Below are 20895 nucleotides of genomic sequence, written 5' to 3'. Positions count from 1 at the left end.
CCCCTCAGTATCTCCCCCGTAAACCTGGAATGACCACAGTACCTGTCCCACAGATGCAGCATGTCAATATAAGAAGCACCAGAGAAGTGCAAGGGACTGTCACCAGAACAGAGTCCGGCAGCAGGCATGCAGATGTATTCTTAGCTCCCAGCAAAGTAGGTTATGGTATAAAAATACCATTAAATAGTAACTAAACTAGCGTCACCTTAATGCGCATCTTGCCAGCAAAGCCAGCATGTGCAATTTCTTTTTAAATTACCCTATATTAGAGAATCAAGACCAGGGCTCATTCTGGAGAGCAAGCCATCAGGCAAAGGCCAGAGGTCCAATTACCCCTTCCCCTCAGATGATGGGAAGCCCACTCTGGCCAGGCCCTGAGACTCAGCCTCCAGGCTGAGTAAATCATCCAGGCCCAGGGTACACAAGACAGCACAGAAGGAGCCATGGGGACAAGCGGATGGGGCAGCCCTAGCCAAGGCCCTGAGGCAGAAAGGGCCTGGGGTCCTCCAGGGCAGCCGGGAGAAAGCAAACACAATAGAAAGCACAAGATTCCTCCTGAGCTCAATCCCAGAACAAGGTAGTGTCCGGAGCTGAACTGCCCTGGATGTCCTAAGTTTATTAAGTACCCGGCAGTCCAGAGCAGATCAGAAGAAACATTAACAGCGGGCAGTGCACACACACCCCAGTCTGCTCTGGATGCTGACTGGGGGCAGGAGATGGAGTCAAGGACACATTAAGGTCAGTTCTGGGCCAATGGGGGTGGGGCCAAGAATGGTGGGAGTCTTCTGGGCTGAAGGTCAAGGGTGGTCTCCACAGCCCAGGCTTGGCAAGGTAGTAACCACAGATGTTGTTATAAAAATACTATTAAATAGGAACTAAGCTATAGGCCGAGATCCCCATGCCCTCTCCCCCAAAGTAGGAGTGTCCATGAACTCCGGAATTATATCCAAAACTTATGGAAGTACTTTTCTCCAGGGAGACCATCTATATTTTAATCAGACAACAACCCTCTAAAGTGGAAAACTCACATGCATTAATCCAGAACTTGCAATCACTTCCTGCCCATCATCCTTTCCTACCTTCCAAAGCCAGGGTTGGTGCATCGGGCTTGTAGCCCATGGAAATGGGGATGGTGAGGCATGGTAAAGCCTCGCCAGGAACCCTACCACCAGGGACAAACACCAAAGTAACTCTCATCCCTTGCACCAGCAACCATGTGCACAGTGTTGGTCATGTGAGGAGCAGAGCAGATAACACATGGTGATCACACACCATGATCACCATGTGGCGGCCATGGCCATGGCCTGTCAGCAAGACAATCCTGACTGAGAAAACAAGTTCTGGATTTGTACATAAAGGTATAAGAAAACTGGGAAGAATCACATGTTGATAGGAATCCTTGTATCTGTATGAATACAGCGAGGAATGGGAGTGTTTGAGCCAAGACAGAAGAAGAAAATGGGCTATTTAATATTTATTTGTCATACATTACTTGCTGTAATTTTAAGATAAGACTTTAAGACAAAATGATGAACAACTTTCAGTTCTGGGTAAAAGAGGCACCAATGTTTATTGTTTCTAGGGTTTCTGGATTTTTAAAACACATCCAATTTGAAAATATCCTAAGGCCGCTCCATGTGGATGGAGGGAGGGCTTCCCCACTTTGCACTGTGCTTGCTCTGGGCCCCGGGTTCCCGGTGTCTGCATCCCAGCATATGAACCATCAGGCAAGAACCAGCTGCAAAGAAAGACACACACTGAGGTGTCTCGTGGGCCAGGCCCCAGAGAACCATTCCCCTCTGCCAGCCCACCTGCTGCCCAGGCCTGAGGAAGGATAGATCCGGATCTGAGAGAGCCAGGAAGGGAGGGGGAAGCCCAGAGCTGCCACCAGACAACCAAGAGCAGCTGTGGGCCTGGGACCAACCCTTTGGCCAAGCAGGGAACTCAGCATCTCCTGACTGGAAGCCAGGAGCTACAGCTTTAAATAAACTTGGATGTGTCTACCTGGGACTGTAAAGCAGCACCAACTGTGCCCCAGGCAGGCGCTGTCAACAACTGGCCAACATGGCTACTGGGGGAGGGGGGGTAACGGGCGGTGAGTTCCCACAGTTTACCCTGAGGTTATCATCCCCTTCATCCCTCTCCTTGCCCATCCCCGGGGCCTCGCATCCAGCAGTCTCCACAAAGGTATGGTGGGCTGAGCTGACCACTCCTGACTAGCTGGACCCTCCACACCAGACTTGGGGTCTCACCCTGGCACCTGTGTGGCGTCCCCACACTTGGGTGAGTGCTCATTCTCTTGTGCCCAGGGGGGAGCTGGCAGTCTCAGTCCTCACCTGTGTCTACTGGAAATGTCACCCTTCAGCCTCCACTCCCCAGCGGGGGTGGCAGTGGCCACCTTATGCTGCTGCTCAGCACAGGACAGCTCGCACCACCACCACGGTGGAGAAACAGACCAGCTAGGTGATCTGGAGGGTATGCTCTCTTCACACAGACTGCTCGGGAGATACCAAGAGGCCCCGGGTGGGGATACAGGCTCCTGGGCATATGGAAGGTGACAAGAAGGTTCCCTAGGAAGGAGAGGCTTCCCACTGCTCGGTTTTGACTCCTGCCACCTGCCCTGGCAGCACAAGACAGAGCTGCGGGGGAGATGGGCAACTGGCTGGGAAGAGCCCTCTTCGAAGCATCATCGAGAAGGTCTGAAGGGCTGCCCCCCACCCCATAACCTCGAGGGTGCCTCACCTCCACCTGAGGACTCCCAGCCCATCACCTCTTCCTCGCAGAGCACAACCCCCACTGGCTACTGGAAGCTTCTTCAATGACTCCAAGTATGAGAGGAACACAGCGCTGGAGAAGGGGTATTGGCATGGTTGTTCAGGTCCACCCAGCCTCGGTCCTTGCAATCTGGCATAGGCTTCCTCCTGCCACTCCGCTTGGTTCCTCATCCCCGCCCCCTAGGCCTGACCCAAATCCTCTGGGCACGTGCAGGAAGAAGTGGGGAATGCACACGCCCCCACACTCCTCCAGCTGGGCACTCCACAATTATCAATGATCAGCGTCCCTCGCCCACCACAAGCTTTCAGACGCTTTTTTAGTAAAGGAAAAAAAAAAAAGGATCTGCGGCTGGATGTGTAAGAGGAAATCTCGCCAGCGCCCCCACGGTGCAGGAGGGATGGGGGAGGGGAGAGGGAGTGGGAAGGAGGACCCAGCTCTGGAGTTATGCAGCTAGCACCTAAGGATGCCCCTGCAGTCACCTTAAATCACAGAGGGAAGCTCCAGGCCTGACACCAGGGCACTGGGGGGCTTTGCTGTTTCGGCGACCCTAGGGGCAAAGGCAGGTCTGGACCCACAGCTTCACCCCCATATTGCTCATGCTGCGGAGTAGCGTCTTTGCGCCAGGGCACCTGTTCCCCACGAGGCCCTACCCGAAATACGCCTTCAGAGTCCCTCCCCCAGCCCTCCCACCACAGGAGGAAGGAAAAAAAAAAAACATAAAATAAAACGGTCCAGAAGCCAACCTCTGTCTGCCTCGATGACCCTGAAATCAGAGGCCCAACTGGTTCCCGGCTTCACTCTCTCACCCCCACCCCATGGCCTGATCCTGGCTCCCTGACCTCGTCCACCCCCTCCAAATTCTTGTTTCCAGAAAAATCTGGGGGAAAAATCCTCCAGAACCCAGATTACCCAAGGGACCCAAGGCAGAAGCTGCTCCCACGCTGCTCCCCCAGAGCAGATGGGGCCACGCGAGGAGCAGGCGCGGAGCGGGTCCGCCACCGCTGCCGCCCGCCGCTCGGGTGGGGGTGAGGACAGCGCGCCCACACCGGGGACGACCCCCTGGGGCCACGGCCGACCCCTAGGGCACTCTAGGCCTGGCAGCCGCCCCCGCGTGTCGCTTGTCTCTGACCTCCCCGCCGCCAAATGCGTCACGTCTGCCCGGCGCTCGGGGGACACCTGCTGCCGCCCCCGCCACGCCGAGTCCAGATCCCCGAGTCTCGGTCCCCGCCGAGCTATGGTACGGGGCAGGGCCGTACGCGCTGCGGTGGGGCAGCGGGGGCCCAGAACCCGAGGCGCGGGGGTCCGGGTGGCACGGAGCGCTGAGCTTGGGCCCGCAGCCCGAAGGAGCCGGGGGCGCGCGGGGCCGCAGTGCGCGCGGAGCCGGCGGCGATGGGGTCCCTGCTCCCCGGGGTCTGCGGACAGCCCGCGCGCGCCGAGGCTCTTACTTGCCAATATCCTCGTACAGCTGGTACTCGTCGGTGAAACGGGTGCAGGTCACCGTGGTGGCCATGGCGGCGGCGATCGGGCTCGGCGTGCGCTCGGCTGCGCTCGGGCGGCGGCGACTCCGGCTCCCGCTCGCGGGCACGGCGGCGACACGGGCGCGGGCGCGGGAGACACCTCGGCTCGCGGCGCCGGGCGGGGGCCGGGCTGGGCTGCGCCGGGCGGCGAGCGCACGCGAGATCTGCTCGCTCTGTCCCCGCCAGGAGCGCGCCGCACACCTACGCGCGCAGAGGCGCGGGCGCCGCTGTCGCCGCCGCGCCCGCCCCGCCCGCCGCCCCTTGCACGCGCCTCACCCGCACCCTACACACGCCTGCACCCGCACACACACCGCACCCGCGCCTTGTACCTCCACTAGTGCCCGCGCCTGCACGCGCACTGCGCCGGCACCCTGCACCCGCACCGCGGCTCCACTCGCACACACGTCGCGCCCGCGCCGGCACCCGCACTGCGCCCGCACCATGCAATCCCACCCGTGCCCGCGCCCTGTCCCAGCACATGGGCTGCACCACGCGGTGCCCACGCACTGCGTCTGCCCCTCTAGGCCCGCGCCCTGCACGGACAAGCCACTGGGCCGGCTCTTCCACTACTGCAGCTGAACAGTGAACCCAGACTCTTCTCCCCTAACGACCCACCTCCCTAAACACCAAGAGGGAACTGCACCTCACTTGGGAGGGGTTGTGTGTCGCCCTCCACTGGGCTCCTCCCTTCCCCGTACCCCCATAAGATGCTGCCAGACCCTGCCCGCCTGGCCAGGCAGAGCTGCCCATGAGTCTCCTAGCCGGAATGGAATGAGCTGGAGAGGATGGGGCTTGCTGGCCGTGATCCCAGGCCTCTTCCCTGCTTCTTCTGAGACTGGTGACTAAGGTGTCTTCTGCCCTGGGGTGAACATTTGGAGTGCAGATGGGGCCCTGAGCCAGCAAAACAGGGGCTGCTCTGCTCTGTCAGGGAGTCCTGTTGCCCAGATAGCCTGGTCCAGCCCCTTGCCTCTGTTCTGGCCAGGAAGAGAAGCCTCCATTCTTCCCCCGTCTCTTTCCTATCTCTCTTGAAAGTGGCCCTGAAGGAAGGAGGGCACAGGCAGATTCCCACAAAGCTCCCCTTGGCCAGCATCCCCAAGCAGCCTCCTTGTGTTTGGGGCCAGGTCCCCCCTGGGCAGTTGGGAGGGAACACCACAACCTGCTTGGATGGCATTGGTAGGCGATTGCCTGAATTCTTTGCACTTACTGATCCCCAAGAGCAGATTTGGTGGACTTGGATCCCAACCAAAGACTGGCCCCCGACATCCTAACAAGTGTCTTAGACGAAGGAGCAAATGAATGTTCTTTGCTGGGCAGCTAGGGGTCTTTCCAAAAGGCAGATTTGACAGAGTGCTGCCAGGTGAAAGCAGGCTTCCTGGAAAGTCCCCAGCATGGGTGTCCAGACCGAGCCTCCACTAGAAGACAGCTGGAGAACGAGGCATGCACGGACAAGTGCAGGTCCCAGTCAGAAGTGTCTAGCTGAGAAAAACAGGAATCCTGGCCTTGATATCAGCAGGACCCAAGCAGGAAGACAAACCCCATTGTGCCAAAACGCATGAGCTTAGACATGGAGGACCCTGGGCCATGCAACAGGCGTAGGGAAGGGTGGGGAGAGGGTGAAGGTCAGGCTGAAGCTTGCTCTTGGGGGTGATGTAACCTCCCGCAGCACCTGCTGAGCCCAGCTGCTTCTGCTCTTTCTGAGCTCTGGAAGGAGGAGGCAGGCTGCGCAATAGAGTACAATTAGCAAAACAAACAAAACAAAATTGCACCCCTCCGTGAGTTAGGCTGTCTTCAGGCTACCAAGTCACACACCCTCCCACCAGCAGTCTGGAGGATGACAAGGTGGTGTCTGAATCTCAGTGGTAGCATGGATGTTACCCATCTTTTACTGGTCAGTTCCCAACCCCGGACCATGTGCTGTTACCCACTCTTTCCTAGACCGGACGACACAGAGACAGCGGAAGTGACTTGTCAGACGTCAATCAAGAGGTGCCGGGAGTGTGGGAGCTGGGGAGAAGGCTCAGTTGGTAAAGTGTTTGCTGTGCAAGCATGGGGACCCAAGTGTGACCCCCAGAATCCATGTGAAAAAGCACGGGGCCTGTGATCCCCGCACTGGAGATGGAGATCGGAAGATCCCTGGAGCATACTGACCAGATTAGCTATATTGGCAAGCCCCAGGTTCAGTGAGGAACTCAGTTTAAAAAACAAACAAACAAAAAAAGATGCCAAGTGACCAAGGAAGACAGACTTGGCCTCTGGCCTACACATGCTTATGTGGAACACATACATATACACATAAAATACACATAAGTTCATCAAAAAAGGGGTGGCTGAAATTGTCCATAAAGCCTCCCTTACCTTTTATTTTCACACAAACATATATATATTAATATATACACACAGCCAGTGGTTGGTGGTACACACCTTTAATCCCAGCACTCGGGAGGCAGAGGCAGGTGGATCTCTGAGTTTGAGGCCAGCCTGGTCTACAGAGTGAGTTCCAGGACAGTCTGGGCTACATAGTGAAACCCTGTCTCAAAAAAACAAACAAACAAACAAAAAAAAAAAACAAAAAACAAAAAAACAAACCACATGCACCACATGCACACAGACATGCATATACAAAAACATGCACATAAGCACACATACATACACTCTACATATACACAAAACCATACAAATGTACACACCAGACGAGGACGTAGCAACAATCGTTTGTTAGGTCACCTATCAGAAGTGGACAGGCTGTGTTACACAAAAAGGTGCAGCATCCAAGAGTGCAATCTGAAGGCCACTGTGTGGTCGGTCTCTCCCCGTTCTATTCCTGTGAGCCCCTGGACACTCCCCTCCGCCGGCTGAAGCAGTAGAGGTAACACGTGGAGCACCGAGGGGTCGGACAATGGGGAAGAGGTGAACTGCCAGAGGCATGCAGGCTATCCGTGCCCAGACGGCACAGCCCACATTCTACCTTCAGGCCCAGAGGACTCCTTCCTAGCAAAATGAAAAGGTGGAGAGGGACAAAGGTTTCCAGCTGTGACGTTTTCTGCTCTTGGACCCCAGGAGCCTTCTCATCTGGCTTCAGCCCTGGATCAGAGGTGCAAACTCCTCCCTCATCCAACCTCTTTCCCCACCCCCACCCCCTCCCCCACCCCCATGTCCTCTCCACCTCCCACAGTGTCCTTTTGGGCTCACTTTTGTAGGCAAGGAGGGTTCTCCCTCCCAGGTGGCAGCTGGGGTGGTTGTGGGGAATATCAGTTCTGGAAGGTTATTGTTAGGACAGTTACCATGGCAACAAGCATCACATCTGCAGAGCCACAAGTGATGCACATGGGGCTCATTCTCCCAAAGAAAATCACCACTTTCCTGATGCCTTTACCTCCAGGGTCTGCTGCCGTGTAGGGGTGTGTTACCACTCACACCTGTCACAGGCATAGCAACCTGCCCAGTAAATCAGGCTGTGTCTTCTGAGCAGCAAGACCAGAGCCCATCACTCCCCAGTCACCTGGCCCTGAGCACACCAGTCCATTTAGGACACTGTGGCAGGCATATGAGGTGGTGGCCGTGTTGGTGGGGTGGTGATGATGGGGGCGATATTAGTAACCGTGGCGGCAATGGTAGTAAACGTATCGGTGGTGGTGATGGATGGCAGCAACAGACTGACCTGCTTAGGATACGAAGCTAGTGCAGTATTGGCATCCAGATCTGCCCTTTAACTACGATGCTGTGTTCAAGAGTGACCCCTTTCCCCCTTGGTGTAGTGGCTGTGTGCCAGCTGTGTGCATGGACCTGCCCAGGTATGGACTCACACCACAGAATGACAAGGTAGTTGTGCCTACAGGGCTTATACATCCAAATTGACAAGAGTACAAAACAGCTTTCCACAATGGTGCTCGAAACACAATAATGCCCCCCCTCCCATACACACACACATGACTGCTTGGTTTTTCATGATTTCAGTGGCCCCAACCAGCTACAGTCCCCCAAAAAAATACTGAATGGCCCATTGCAGAAAGAAACAATCCTTACGTTTTTCAATTGCATGGAGCTCTGGGTAGCGTGTGGTTGCACTTCATCCTGCCCTGATGTGAATCATCCTTTGGTACTGCATCTCCACGCTATAGTGTGCGTATGTATGGGCAAACAGTACATAGGGTTCTACACTCTCTGTGACCACTGGAGGCCGTGGAACACCATGTGTGTGCTCGCTCTCTCTCTCTCTCTCTCTCTCTCTCTCTCTCTCTCTCTCTCTCTCTCTCTCTCTCATTAGGGTGGAGAGGCTAGTCTATACAGATTATTTAAAGCAAAGTAACCTGCCAGAGCGTGGCAGGTAGTGCCTTCAAAGTGGGTGTTCCCGGAAGGTGCTGACCTGTAAGCCGAGGTCTGAATGGCACGGAGAGAATGGCCTTCGGAGCACAAGAGAAGAGGTGTTGGCAGAGGAGAAGAGCCAGCTCTGCAAAGGCCCTGTGGGTGGAGTGGGCTCCTGGGTTTAAGGAAAAGAACAGGGGAGTGAGCCAGGAAAAGCCCCACTGTGTTTTGTTGGTGGCTCCTCTGTAGTAGACTGTCTGGCATCTCAGTTCTCCAAGAGATGTGAGCCCGCCATTATAGCCAACAGCGGCATGATAGATGGATCTCTCTAGTCAGCCCTGAGTAATGTCCACAGGCCTGCCTCTAAGGTTCAGCCTGAGGACACCAGACGGGAACTGCAGACTTGCTCCCTGCTCACCAGGCACCAAGCTTAAGGTGGACACTACCATGTCCAGAAGAGACCAGACCATAGCCCTGACGGGGAGGCAGGTGAAAGCAGTCCCAGTCAACGAGACTGCAGCTTGGTATCCCCTCTCCTGTATGCTGTGTAGGCTTCTGGCTGTTTGAGGTTCCCTGGAGGACTCCTGGTACTCCCTGGCCCCTTGGTGAGGTAGACCCCTTCAGTGTGACCTCGCCACGCCTATTCTGGTGGGTATCACCTTTGTTCGCTTTGAAGGGCCTCAGGCCTGGGATGTAGAACACACGACACTATCCCAGCTTAGCACATCCCAAGCAGTTATATTAGCAAGAATGACCAGACTAACAGGGCAGGTCCAAATGGCCAGGTGGAGCCAGGGACAGCTCCAGTTCCTCCTTACCCTGTAGTGGACACTAGGGGCTTGCCATCATGGGAACTCCTTCCTCAGGGAGGGAAGGCAGGAGGTTCGCACTGAAGCCACCTCCCATGCTATCTTGTGCAGCCTCACCCATGGGCAAGCCAACTAAACATGAGAGGCCTGCGGCGGAGCTGGGGCTGGGGCCGGAGTCCCACCACAGAGAGGCCTGCTACCCCAGCTAGGCTGACCACTGAAGGACAGAAGTGACCACCATGGTGGTCAGGAACCACATTTTCAGGCTGCCTGCACAGTCTGCTCTGGTGTCTATCTAAGAGTAAGCGTTTTCTTGCGCTCTGACATCAAGACCCAGCTGTCCCCTCCTTGCCCCAAGCAGGGTTTGATAGAGGACAAGGGAACACATAGAAGAGGGCAGGGGAGTTCGGGCAACTGTTTCTCAGGGCCACTTAGTACCAGGAGCTAAAGTCTGATGGCGGTCAGTGTTTATGAGATAGCCACTCCGAGGAACTGTTTGACTGTTTTTATAAAACTAAACAGATCTCCACCCTATGACCTGTCAGCTCCCCTCTTAGGCATTCACCTGGAAGAAACAAAAACATGTCACGAGAAAATAGCAAGAATGAAATTTGTAACAGAACATTTATAGTCACTCTATTCACAGAGCTGAAACTTAGAATAAGCGCAGGTGAACAGATTGATGTAAATCAAAGCGTACTTGCTGGCACACTCCTGGCACAAACCAATCTCGGACCTAAAGCAGAACTAAAGAAGTCAGACACAGAGGCGCAGGGCAGGATTCCATCCCTACAGAAGTCCATGGGTGCAGATTCAGAACAGCGGTCATCTCTCCAGAGGGGACAGCATGACCAGGATTGACCAGAGGGTCCCAAAGGAATTGCTCTGGATGACAGAATTGTTCTTTTTCTTTTCCATGGTTACATGAGTGAATACATTTGCCCAAAATGTTGGAAACTTAAAATTGGTGCATTTTATGTAAATGCAGTCTACATGAATTCCATGTGATTATGTGTGTAAATCGTACCTCAACCTAAAAACTACACGAAGTGTAAGTTCATGTTGCTCTCCCATATGGTGAATATACTGTTTTTCATTCACATGGAACAAGCTTAGCCACAAAGCAAGTGAGAGTTAGGAAGCAGGGGAGATCTCAAAAAATTCTACAGAAGCCAGAGCCACTGACAACATGGTAAAACTTAAGAAATAACAAGGCAGACGAAGTTGACTGAGCAGGAGCACTAGTGACCAGGGGCTATGGAAAAGAAACTTAGAAACACACAGGAACAAGAGCTCACTTGCTACTGTGAGTCCTGGGCACGGCCAAGGCTGTGACCAGAGATGCCCCGAGAGTGCACTTACCAGAAAACCAGTAAGACCAGACACAATCTACAGTTTCCAGCTCAAGAAGCTGGGAAGAAGCAAAATAGCCTCAGAAAAGAGGGAGGATGCTCTTGACGATGTCAGATGGAGATCAGCAAACACAAAGACACAGACTAACCACTAACACCAAAGCAGACATTCTTATTTATTTATTTATTTATTTATTTATTTATTTATTTATTTATTTCATTTTATGTTTTGCTGGGATGAAGAATGAATTCAAAGCCTTGCTTACTAAGCAAGTATTCTACTACTGAGCTCAATTAGCCCAAATCTTCCAAATTTTAAAACAGTATATGAGAAAAATCTTTGACAAGTCTGGTCAGGAAAAAAAAAAAGCCAGGAAAGTAGGAACAAAAGAAGAAAAAAAGGAAAGAGAGAGGGAGAAGAGGAGGGAGGGAGGGAGAGGAGGGGAAGGGAGGAGGGAGAGGAGGAGGAGGGAGAGGAGAAGGAGGAGGAGGGAGGAGAGGGGGAGGGAGAGGAGGAGGAAGGAGAGGAGGAGGGAGGGAGAGGAGGAGGAGGGAGGAGAGGGGGAGGACGGGAAAGGAGGAGGGAGGGAGAGGAGGAGGAGGGAGAGGAGGAGGAGGAGGGAGGAGAGGGGGAGGGAGAGGAGGAGGAAGGAGAGGAGGAGGGAGGAGAGGGGGAGGACGGGAAAGGAGGAGGGAGGGAGAGGAGGAGGAGGGAGAGGAGGAGGGAGGGAGGAAACGGCTGGCCCTCTGTAACTTCAACAAATCACCGATCAAAAATATTTTGGGTGCCGGGCGGTGGTGGCGCACGCCTTTAATCCCAGCACTCGGGAGGCAGAGCCAGGCGGATCTCTGTGAGTTCGAGGCCAGCCTGGGCTACCAAGTGAGTCCCAGGAAAGGCACAAAACTACACAGAGAAACCCTGTCTCAAAAAACCAAAAAAAAAAAAAAATATTTTGGGGAAGGTGCATCTCTACTAGACATGGAGTCGTTTTTCCTTGTTATTATTGTCCATGCAATGGAGAGTAATGTCTATTTACACAGCGTTACACTGTGTTGGGCATTAGAACCCATGCAGAGATGACCTAAGTATGGAAGGGGCCAGGGAGATGGCTCAGCGGGTAAACGCAGCCGGACTGCCTGAGCTCAACCCTGGAACTCACACTGAAAAACCAAGCCAGATCTGATGGCACACACCTGCCATCCCAGCACTTCTTGGTGAGATGGGGGAGAATCAGGACAAAGCCCAAGCCAGCGGGCCTGGAGTTAAACAATAAGAGACCCTGCCTCAAAACCAAGTGGAAACAGAGAATCAGCTTCCCGAGTTGTCCTCTGAACTCCACATACATGCACACTGTGGCATGTGTATACACACACACACACACACACACACATACACACACACACAAAAGTGAGTACATAAAAATAAAGTCTATGAAAGGCTATGTGTAGGTTTTATGCAAATTCTCTATCACTTTCTAGAAGGGAACTCGGTATTTGAGGGACCTGATACCTACGAGGGGCCCTGGTGCCCTTGCCCCTCTGATACTCAGGGACAATTGTGTTACGTTCATTTTACCAAGAAGAAGAAAATGTAGTTGAAATTCAATCAAACTACTCATATTGACTTCGAAAGGAAAAAAAAAGGCAGAACAAATGCTGAACTTTGCACAATAAGAATGTATTCATGATGCCGGGTGGTGGTGGCACACACCTTTAATCCCAGCATGCGGGAGGCAGAGCCAGGCGGATCTCTGTGAGTTCGAGGCTAGCCTGGTCTACAGAGCAAGATCCAGGACAGGCTCCAAAACTACACAGAGAAACCCTGTCTCGAAAAATGAAAAAACAAAACACAAAAAAACAAACAAAAAAGTATTCATGCATTATATTTGCCCATTAACAAATAAAAAACTGTGAGTATTAAAAGGTGGAGAGGAAAAACACAGAACCCTGGGTGAGGTGGGGGTGGAGAGATGGTTCCAGAGTTGGGAGGGTCTGCTGCATTAACAGGAGGGCTGGAGCTCAGATCCCAGCACCCTTCTAGACACACACACTCTCTCTCCCTCCCTCCCCTCCCCCTCCCTCCCCACCTCTCTCCACACACACACACACACACACACACACACACACACACACACAAATATATATCTTTTAACATATTTTTAAAAAGCTGGTGCTCTTTGCCACCAGGGTCCTGGTCTCTCTCATTCCCAAACACACAAAGGGACCTTTAAATGCCAAGGTGTAGAAGTCCAGGGAGATGGGGACATCCGTCATTTTCATTTGGCTTGTTTTCTGCCTGTGAACTGCAGAGACATTGAGCCTTGGGCTCTAGTTCACGGTGTTCGAGAAGCACCAGGCTGAGGTTTCCAGGTCTGTAAGGGCTGGGACGGCAGTGAGCCTGGGTTCTAGACGCCTGTAGGCTCTGCAGCTCTGGCTTTCAGGGTAAGGAGGGAATCTGTAATGAAGATATGCACAGCAGTGCTATTTATAACCAAGAAAGCTGGAAACAGCCCAAATTGCCCCCCACAGGGGACAGGCCTGGCACAGAGTCCCGCAATAGGAGGCAACTGCGGGCCACGTGATAAGCAAGGAGGGCGAAGGCTTGTGAGTGCGAGAGCCTTTCTTGTGGAGGAAGACAAATGTAATGCAATTTGTCCACAGCCACCGTAATTAGGAAAAGCTGCTGGCAGGGACCCATGCTCAGTGTTGGGCGAAGGCCGGCACACAACAGCAGGACTGCCTTTCTGGAGAGCTTCTGATCCTCACTGCGGCTAAGCAGTGAGGAGTCCCTAAGTGGCTGAGGATGTTGCCTGGAGGCCAGCAGCAGTGAGGAGGCTGTGGGGAACGATTTCCTGCCTCCCCCTCCAGGATAGGCCAGAATGAGGCCCACCGGCAAACCACAAGTAGGAACAAGTCTAGTCTCAACTGCACAGGGATATACCTGAGGTCGTGGGCCTTTCCCCAGACAGAAGTCTCCTCCCCAAGGTTTTGGTGGCCGGCCAGACTGGGGTGGCACAGGCCTTTAATCTCAGCGCTCAGGAGACAGAGGCAGGAGGATCTCTGGGAGTTCCAGGCCAGCCTGGTACAAAGTGAGTTTCAGGAAAGGCTCCAAAGCTATACACAGAGAAACCCTGTCTTAAAAAAAAAAAAAAAAAAAAAAAAAAAAAAAATGTTTTTGGTGTCCTCTGGAGTGGGAAGTGGGAGGCACTGTGGTTTTTGTTTGTTTGTTTGTTTTTAGAACTGAGGACTGCGCCAGGGCCTCACGTAGCCCCTTATTCTACCCCTGAGCCACAGTCCCAGACATCTCCCCCAACCTTTTAAAAACTTCTTTGGGATAGGATCTCACTAAGTTTTTCAAGCTGGCCAGAACTGAATGAACTTCCCATCCTCCTGCCTCAGGCTCCCAGGTGACTGGGGTGGCAGGGCAGCAGAGCCAGGCTTGGGAATGTTCTAAACTCATCTCCTCCTTTGAGAGACTCAGGCCCTTCCCTGTGCCGCCCCCCCCCCCCATTCTTCTGGGGGACTGAGGCAAGCACTTCTGGAAGGACTCCTGGGTCTCCTGCTCTGCCCTACAATTCAATCGGGGCAGGGTCAGGCGGATGGAGACGGCCATGGACAGATCCTGTGGATCCCAGAGTAGAGTGGCCCCTGCCTGACTCCCAGCCTAAGAGCACAGTGCCCTCTGCCAGGCTGCACCCTGCATGCGGTCTGCCCTGTATCTCAGGATTTGGTAAAGGGATAGCGCTCTCTTGAACTCCTCAGCCCTCCTCACTTCCAATGGACCCCAGCCCAGCCCAGTGAGCACAGGACTCAAGGGCCCAAGGGAGTCAAGACAAAGGCCATGCACACAGCTACACACACCATCTGCTGTCTATCTGCATCATGTTGGACTGAGGTCTCCTCTCTGAATGCCCCTCAGTTTCTGGCCTAGTTGGGCATTAGTCACATACATGGAGGGCAAGACTTCTGCTGGAGCCTCAGCCTCCAGCCTAGGGGCCCAGACCTCACAGCAGTCAGCGTGACAGGCCACCAACCAGACAGTTCCTGACATAGCCACAAGGTAAGTCTTCAGGTCAAGGTGCTCCCCATCTCCCCAGAAATTCTCGTCATCTGAGGCGCAGGGGTAGCAACTGCACCCCCATTTAGTTCCTGTCACAGTGGCCCTGGCTTTCTGACTGTATCATTAGTGTATTAGTTCTGTTCTGGTGTTGTAACAAACAAACAAAAACAGTAACCGGAAGTATCTTGGGGAGGAAAGGGTTTATCTGGCTTATACTTCCATTTACTTATATTATACTTATATGGAGGGAATTCAGGGCAGGACTTGAAGCAGAGACCATGGGGAAACGCTGCTTACTGACTTGCTCTCTTGTGTTCTTAAACAATCCAGGACCACATGCCCGGGAATGCCACTGCCCACAGCGGGCTGGACCCTTCCCTATCAACCATCAATCAAGAAAATGCCTTACAGACTTACCCATAGAACAATCTGATGGAGGATTCTTCAGGTGAGCTCCCTCTTCCCAGGTGACTCCAGGTTTGTGTCAGCACAATCAGCCTCTGCAGGGGTCGGGTGGATTCTGGGGCCCCCAGGGATCTTTTCAGTGCCCCTTACTTTCTTTCTTCTTAGTCATACCTTTGTACCCCAAAGGTGAATTGATGGGGCCAGGTCTAACCAATGCCCTACCACAGTCTAGAAACTGTATTTACAATGACCTCGCCTTTGAGGTCACTAACCATGGTCATAATGGTTATGAGTGCCGTTTACTGGCAGGGGTCAAGAAGGGCTCTAGTTGGAAGGTATTTGGGAGTCAGGATGTGGTAGTCCAGGGATGGAAGTGACAGAGGAAAACAGGTGGGATGGACCACTCCCACTTTCCCGGCATGCAGGTGGGATGGAGGAAAAACAAAGGATAAAATAGTCTTGGATCAATACTAAATTCTGCAGGGGAGCAGTGAGTGAAGAGGCTAAGGGACCCTCAGATACCCGTTCCTACAGGGTCAGGTGAAAATGAGGACTTCCGGAGTATCACAGGATCACAGCCACGGGAGCAGGGTTGGAACTATAGCTGGGACCGTCACAGGAGGAGGGCAAGGGCCAGAGGGGTCTCTGATGTAGCATTGAGAAGGTGGCCTGAGGAAGAGTGAGTAAAAACACAAAGAGAAACCAACAGAGCCTAAGAAAACCAGAGAGAAGGGCGTGTCAGGAAAGTCCATCAAGGAGTTTTAAGATAGTCATTCCAGTAGGGCACTAGGCCACAGCCAGGTGGGAAGCCAGGAAGTAGGGTGTGATCCTCTCTATCAGTAATTACTCATAATTTTCATATATTATGGACTGGCATATTCCAGTGTAGCCTTGTTCCTCATAAATGGCCATAAACCTGGACAAAATTCAGGAAGCAATGGTTTTCAGGCAGGAGACACCAGCACTCTAAAGATGTGAGTCCCTGACAGACTCACCCCCACAGCCGTTCCATTCTCTCTCGGGGACAGTTTGAGTGGTCGTTGTGGTGAGAGTATGGTGAAATCCCACATCATTAGGCTCTAGCCTCACTGTGCTGTAAGCCACACTTTTGTTCAGTACAGACATGCTGTAGGCATTACCCATGATCCCACTCCCCATTTCCTACATGCTTTGGAGCACATAGAAAAGCACACACTATATATGGTTCACTACTATGTATGGCCTTGGGCATCTGCTGGGGTTCTTGCAGTATGTCCCCTGTGGGTGGGGAGGTGGCCTTCTGTACAACATGGAGCTGTGGTGGCGACTGCATTTCCCCACCCCAGCCCAAATCTCAGGGGGGAACGTTTTAAATATTTCATCATTAAAGTAGTTTTTTTTTATAGCTACTCTTTAACAGAACAAGTTCCCTTCTATTCCTGGGACCTGATCTGAATAATTCTAATCCTTTAAAATGTGTTGAAACTTATGGTTCAGCCATATGATCAATTCTCGTAATGCTCCATATGCCCTGGGAAATGATGTGTATTCTGTCATTACTGGGCATGATGTTCTGAATGTGCCAAGCACACCAAGTTGCTAACCACGTTACTCAGATTCTCGACTGAGTTTTGTTGTTTGCCTGTTCTCTCATTTAGTACGGGAGGTGAGTTAAAATTGTCTACTGTGGCTGCCAGAGTTTCTATTCCTCATCCGATGGTTGTCAGCTTTCTGCTGTGAAGTTACTGAGTTCATGTGAAATTTTAAAGACTAGACTTCTGGTGAGTACACCCTTTCATGACTATGGCATGTCTCTATGTCTAGTTACCCCTAGTTTCTTAGTGCCTGTTTTATCCAAGGACAGTTCTGTTAGGGTTCAGTGTGCAGGAAATGCTCTGTTGGCTCAAATGCTCTATGTTTCAGGAAAGAATTTGCCCTAAATAGGCTCCTGGGAAGCAACTGCTGAGCCCGTGGCACCCTGCCCCCAATGTGTTACATGGCTGAGGCTTTTGGCCATGCTATAGCTTCTGAATGTTCTCCTGAAAACTCACTGAAACCCTAACCTAGTGCCTTGGAATGTGACGTCAAGAAGGTGATTAAGGTAAAAATGAGGTCAGTATGGTGGACACTTATCTGGCAGGTGTCTTTAGAAGAAATAGAAATTTGGACAAAGGCATGCAAGAGAGGGAAGACCATATGGGGAGGGCATGGGAAGACACTTCTCCCACGCCAAGGAGAGGCCCCAGAGAAACCAGCCCTTCCCACGCATCTATCTGAGACTTCCAGACACAGGACTAAGAGAAAGCCCCTCCTCTGTTGTTTAGCATGCATTATGGAAGCCTTAGCACACAAATATGATCAGACCGCTTGTGCAGAGTGTGATTTACAGGGGTGGCCTATGTATCAAGATGTTGACCTCTTGGCAGCTTATGGGATACATTTTCCATCCTTTTCCTTTCAACCTCTGCATCTTTATTAAGACATGCCTCTTGTAGCCATGTAGTTTTTGCTTTTTCTTTAAACTACCATCATCTTTTACATGGATAATTTAGTCTGCTTACATTTAATGTAATCCCTGGCATGCTTTATCTTCTACCCACTACGTAATTTTTTTCTATTTATATCAGCTATGTGTTTTGTATTTTTCCTCTTTATTGCTTATATCCAATTAAACAACTTTTGCTTTTTACACTAGCCCTTGGCTATGTCTCTTTAGTTATTTTATTACTAGTTACAAGCTTATGCTGCTTTTGTAGTAGCCACTCTCAGAAACAAAAGCCTGGAGAGCTCCATGTACTCTTTGTTCATTTTCCCCAGGAAACTTATCTTCACTTTTGAAAGATGTTTCCACTACAGAATTCTAAGAAATTCTAGGTTGGCAGTTATTTTCCCAACATTCTAAAAATGTTATTGCCTTCTGAGTATGTGCTGAAAAGTCTGCTGTCCATCTGAGTGCCACAGCTCAGGCTCTTCTCAAGACTGCGTTTGTCCTGCTTGGGTCCACTGGTCTCCTCCATGTGTAGACTGATGATGTTGTTTCTAAAATGATCTAACATCACCTGTTAGCTATCATTTTTCTTGTATCTTTCTGAGACTACACTTGTGTCTCTTTTAGAGATTTCCAATATGTCCCACATATGTCTTATACTCTTCTGTATATTATCCAACTCAAAAAAAACTTTGTACACCAGCCTTAATGTTTTCTACTCTCTATCCTCTGCTTCTCCAAGTCCTACTAGTTCACTTCCATTAATCCTCTCTCCTGTTTCGCCAACACTTAAATCCATCCATCTATTCTAAGTATCAACTGTATTTCCACACACACAATATACATATATATAATGTATTATGTACACACACACTATATATATGTATGTATTATGTACCACACTGTATGTATGTATACACACACATACTTATATATTATATATGTTACTGACAGAGGTTGCTCTTGTCTTCGAGGGGCAGCAACAGAGTGAGAAAACTACTATAAGAAAGACACAGGGCTGTGGCCCTCGTGAGCTTCATTGTGCAGGAACATTGGTCAGACCTGCTCCTAGGGTGCTGCTCTCCACAGACCCAACTAAGATCTTGAACTCCATTTCCATCTCGTCAGAACCAGGGGGGTCATTGAAAACTCCACTCAGCTTTTCACCGACTTTCTTATTAGTTGTAGCCTCTCACCATGTGGATTTAATACACAGACAAGCCCCTTGGGTCCTGGCTGGCTGGTTAACCTTACAATTAAACTTGTCTCCCTTCCTTATGGAATTCCTGGAGTTCTGCCCACTTCTTGCCCCATGCTGGAATTCCTAGATGTCTCTTTTTCTTTTTGGCCTTTTTGAAATTACAATTTTATTTTTTGAGATTATAGTATAATAACATCACTTCCCCCTTCCAATTCCTCCCCCAAGCCATCCTATGTACTCCCTCGCCTGTGCTCTCTCAAATTCATGGCTTTTTGTGTGTCCGTGTGTTCCTAAACATGTAAATTAAAAACTGCTCAGGCTGCTGAGCAGTGGTGGCGCACGCCTTTAAATCCAGCACTCGGGAGGCAGAGCCAGGCAGATCTCTGTGAGTTCGAGGCCAGCCTGGTCTACAGAACGAGATCCAGGACAGAATTAGTTCAGATTAGTCTCTTTCTCATAAATAAAAACATCCAGGGGCTAAAAAGTGTGCTTACCTCACACTATCCAGTTCTCTTCTTGGAAATGTAGCTCTTTTAAGTTCTGGTTGTCTGCAGCTGTCCAATTCATTCAATTAACATTTTAGCCAGGATTGTTCTAGCTATTCTCAATGTTCTCCTCTGAGAACGTTACTTTAACCAAGATTTATTTACATGTGTGTGCATCTGTGTGTGTATACCACATGTGTGAAGTGCCTGTGGAGGCCAGAAGCCTGTGTCAGATCCTGCAGCCATGGAGATACAGGCAGCTGTGAGCCACCAGATGTGGGTGCTGGGAACAGAATGTGGGTCCTCTGAAAGAAGGAAGTACTGGTAACTACTGAGCCATTTCTCCGGCTCCTGTGGATATGTACTTTTCTTCCTTTTCTTTTCTTTTTTGAGACAAGTCTCACTTTTTAACCATGGCTGGCTTAGAACTCTCTCTATAGACCAGGTTACCTCAAACTCATAGAGATTTACCTGCCTTTGCCTCCCGAGTTCCGGGATTAAAAGTGTGTGGCAGGAAATGTAGTTTAAAAAAAGATTGATTATTTTTATGTACATGAGCGTTCTGCCTGTATGTATGAGCACTGTGTACACCTAGAGGTTGGTGGTGGAGGCCAGAAGAAAGCACGAATCCCCTGGAACATGGTCGTGACGTACCATGTGAGTGCTGGGAACCAAACCAGGATCCTCTGCAAGAGCAGCAAGATAAAAGCCCAGAGGTAAAAGAGAGACGGGATAATTTAAGACTAGCTGGCTAGGAATAAGCCAAGCTACGGCCGAGTAGTCTTAAGTAAGAATAAGAGGGGCCTGGAGAGATGGCTCAGAGGTTAAGAGCACTGGCTGCTCTTCCAGAGGACCCAGGTTCAATTCCCAGCAACCCATGGTGGCTCACAACCATATGTAACTCCAGTTGCCTTCTTCTGGCCTCTGCAGGCAACCCACACAAACCGTGCGACAGACGTACATGCAAGCAAAACACCCATGAATATAAAATAAAAATAAATCTTGAAAAAAAGAATCAGACTCCATGTGTGATTGATTTGGGAACTGGGTGGCGGGCCCCCCCAAAGGAGGCAAGAGTCAAAGAACCAACTACACACAATTTTTCTTGAGACAGGGTCTCTCTGTTAGGTAGCCTTGGCTGTCCTGAAACTCACTATGTGAACCAGACTGACTTCAAACCCAGAGATCACCTGCCTCTGCCTCCTGAGTGTCTGGGATGTGCCACCACAGCCAGCTTCTTTCTACATTCTTGACCTTGAACGTGTGTTAGATATATGATCGCAAATATTTGATTTCATTCTGCAAGTGGAAGTGTAGGTTATGTTTGCCTTCTTGATCATGTATTTTGATGTGCTAAAAGTCTTGATTTTCTTTTTTGTTTTTTGTTTGTTTGTTTTTTGTTTTTCAAGACAAGGTTTCTCTGTGTAGTTTTGGTGCCTGTCCCAGATCTCACTCTGTAGACCAGGCTGGCCTCAAACTCACAGAGATCCGCCTGGCTCTGCCTCCCGAGTGTTGGATTTAA

The 20895-nt window shown here is 51.0% G+C and overlaps 1 protein-coding gene and 1 long non-coding RNA gene across 3 annotated transcripts in view; both read right to left on the bottom strand.

The window, feature by feature from the left end:
* The window catches only part of Camk2b (calcium/calmodulin dependent protein kinase II beta), a 90474-nt gene extending 86125 nt beyond the window's left edge, over positions 1-4349 (bottom strand). For both annotated transcript variants that reach the window (XM_059275012.1, XM_059275011.1), the window contains exon 1: positions 4221-4349. In XM_059275012.1, the coding sequence (XP_059130995.1) occupies positions 4221-4285 (65 nt within the window). In that variant the 5' untranslated portion in view covers positions 4286-4349. The remainder of the gene's footprint in view (positions 1-4220) is intronic.
* Positions 4350-12897: 8548 nt separating this feature from the next.
* On the bottom strand, positions 12898-15503 carry LOC131920922 (uncharacterized). Its single transcript, XR_009381799.1, has 2 exons — positions 15233-15503; positions 12898-13210 (listed from the first exon to the last, which is right to left on the bottom strand). It is a non-coding gene; the product is annotated as an uncharacterized LOC131920922 (long non-coding RNA).
* Positions 15504-20895: the final 5392 nt, after the last annotated feature.

This window comes from Peromyscus eremicus, chromosome 10 (genome assembly GCF_949786415.1).
Source record: "Peromyscus eremicus chromosome 10, PerEre_H2_v1, whole genome shotgun sequence".
Lineage (NCBI taxonomy): Eukaryota > Metazoa > Chordata > Mammalia > Rodentia > Cricetidae > Peromyscus > Peromyscus eremicus.
The sequence above is the reverse complement of the archived record's forward strand: the minus strand, read 5'-3'. Positions and strand labels throughout refer to the sequence as shown.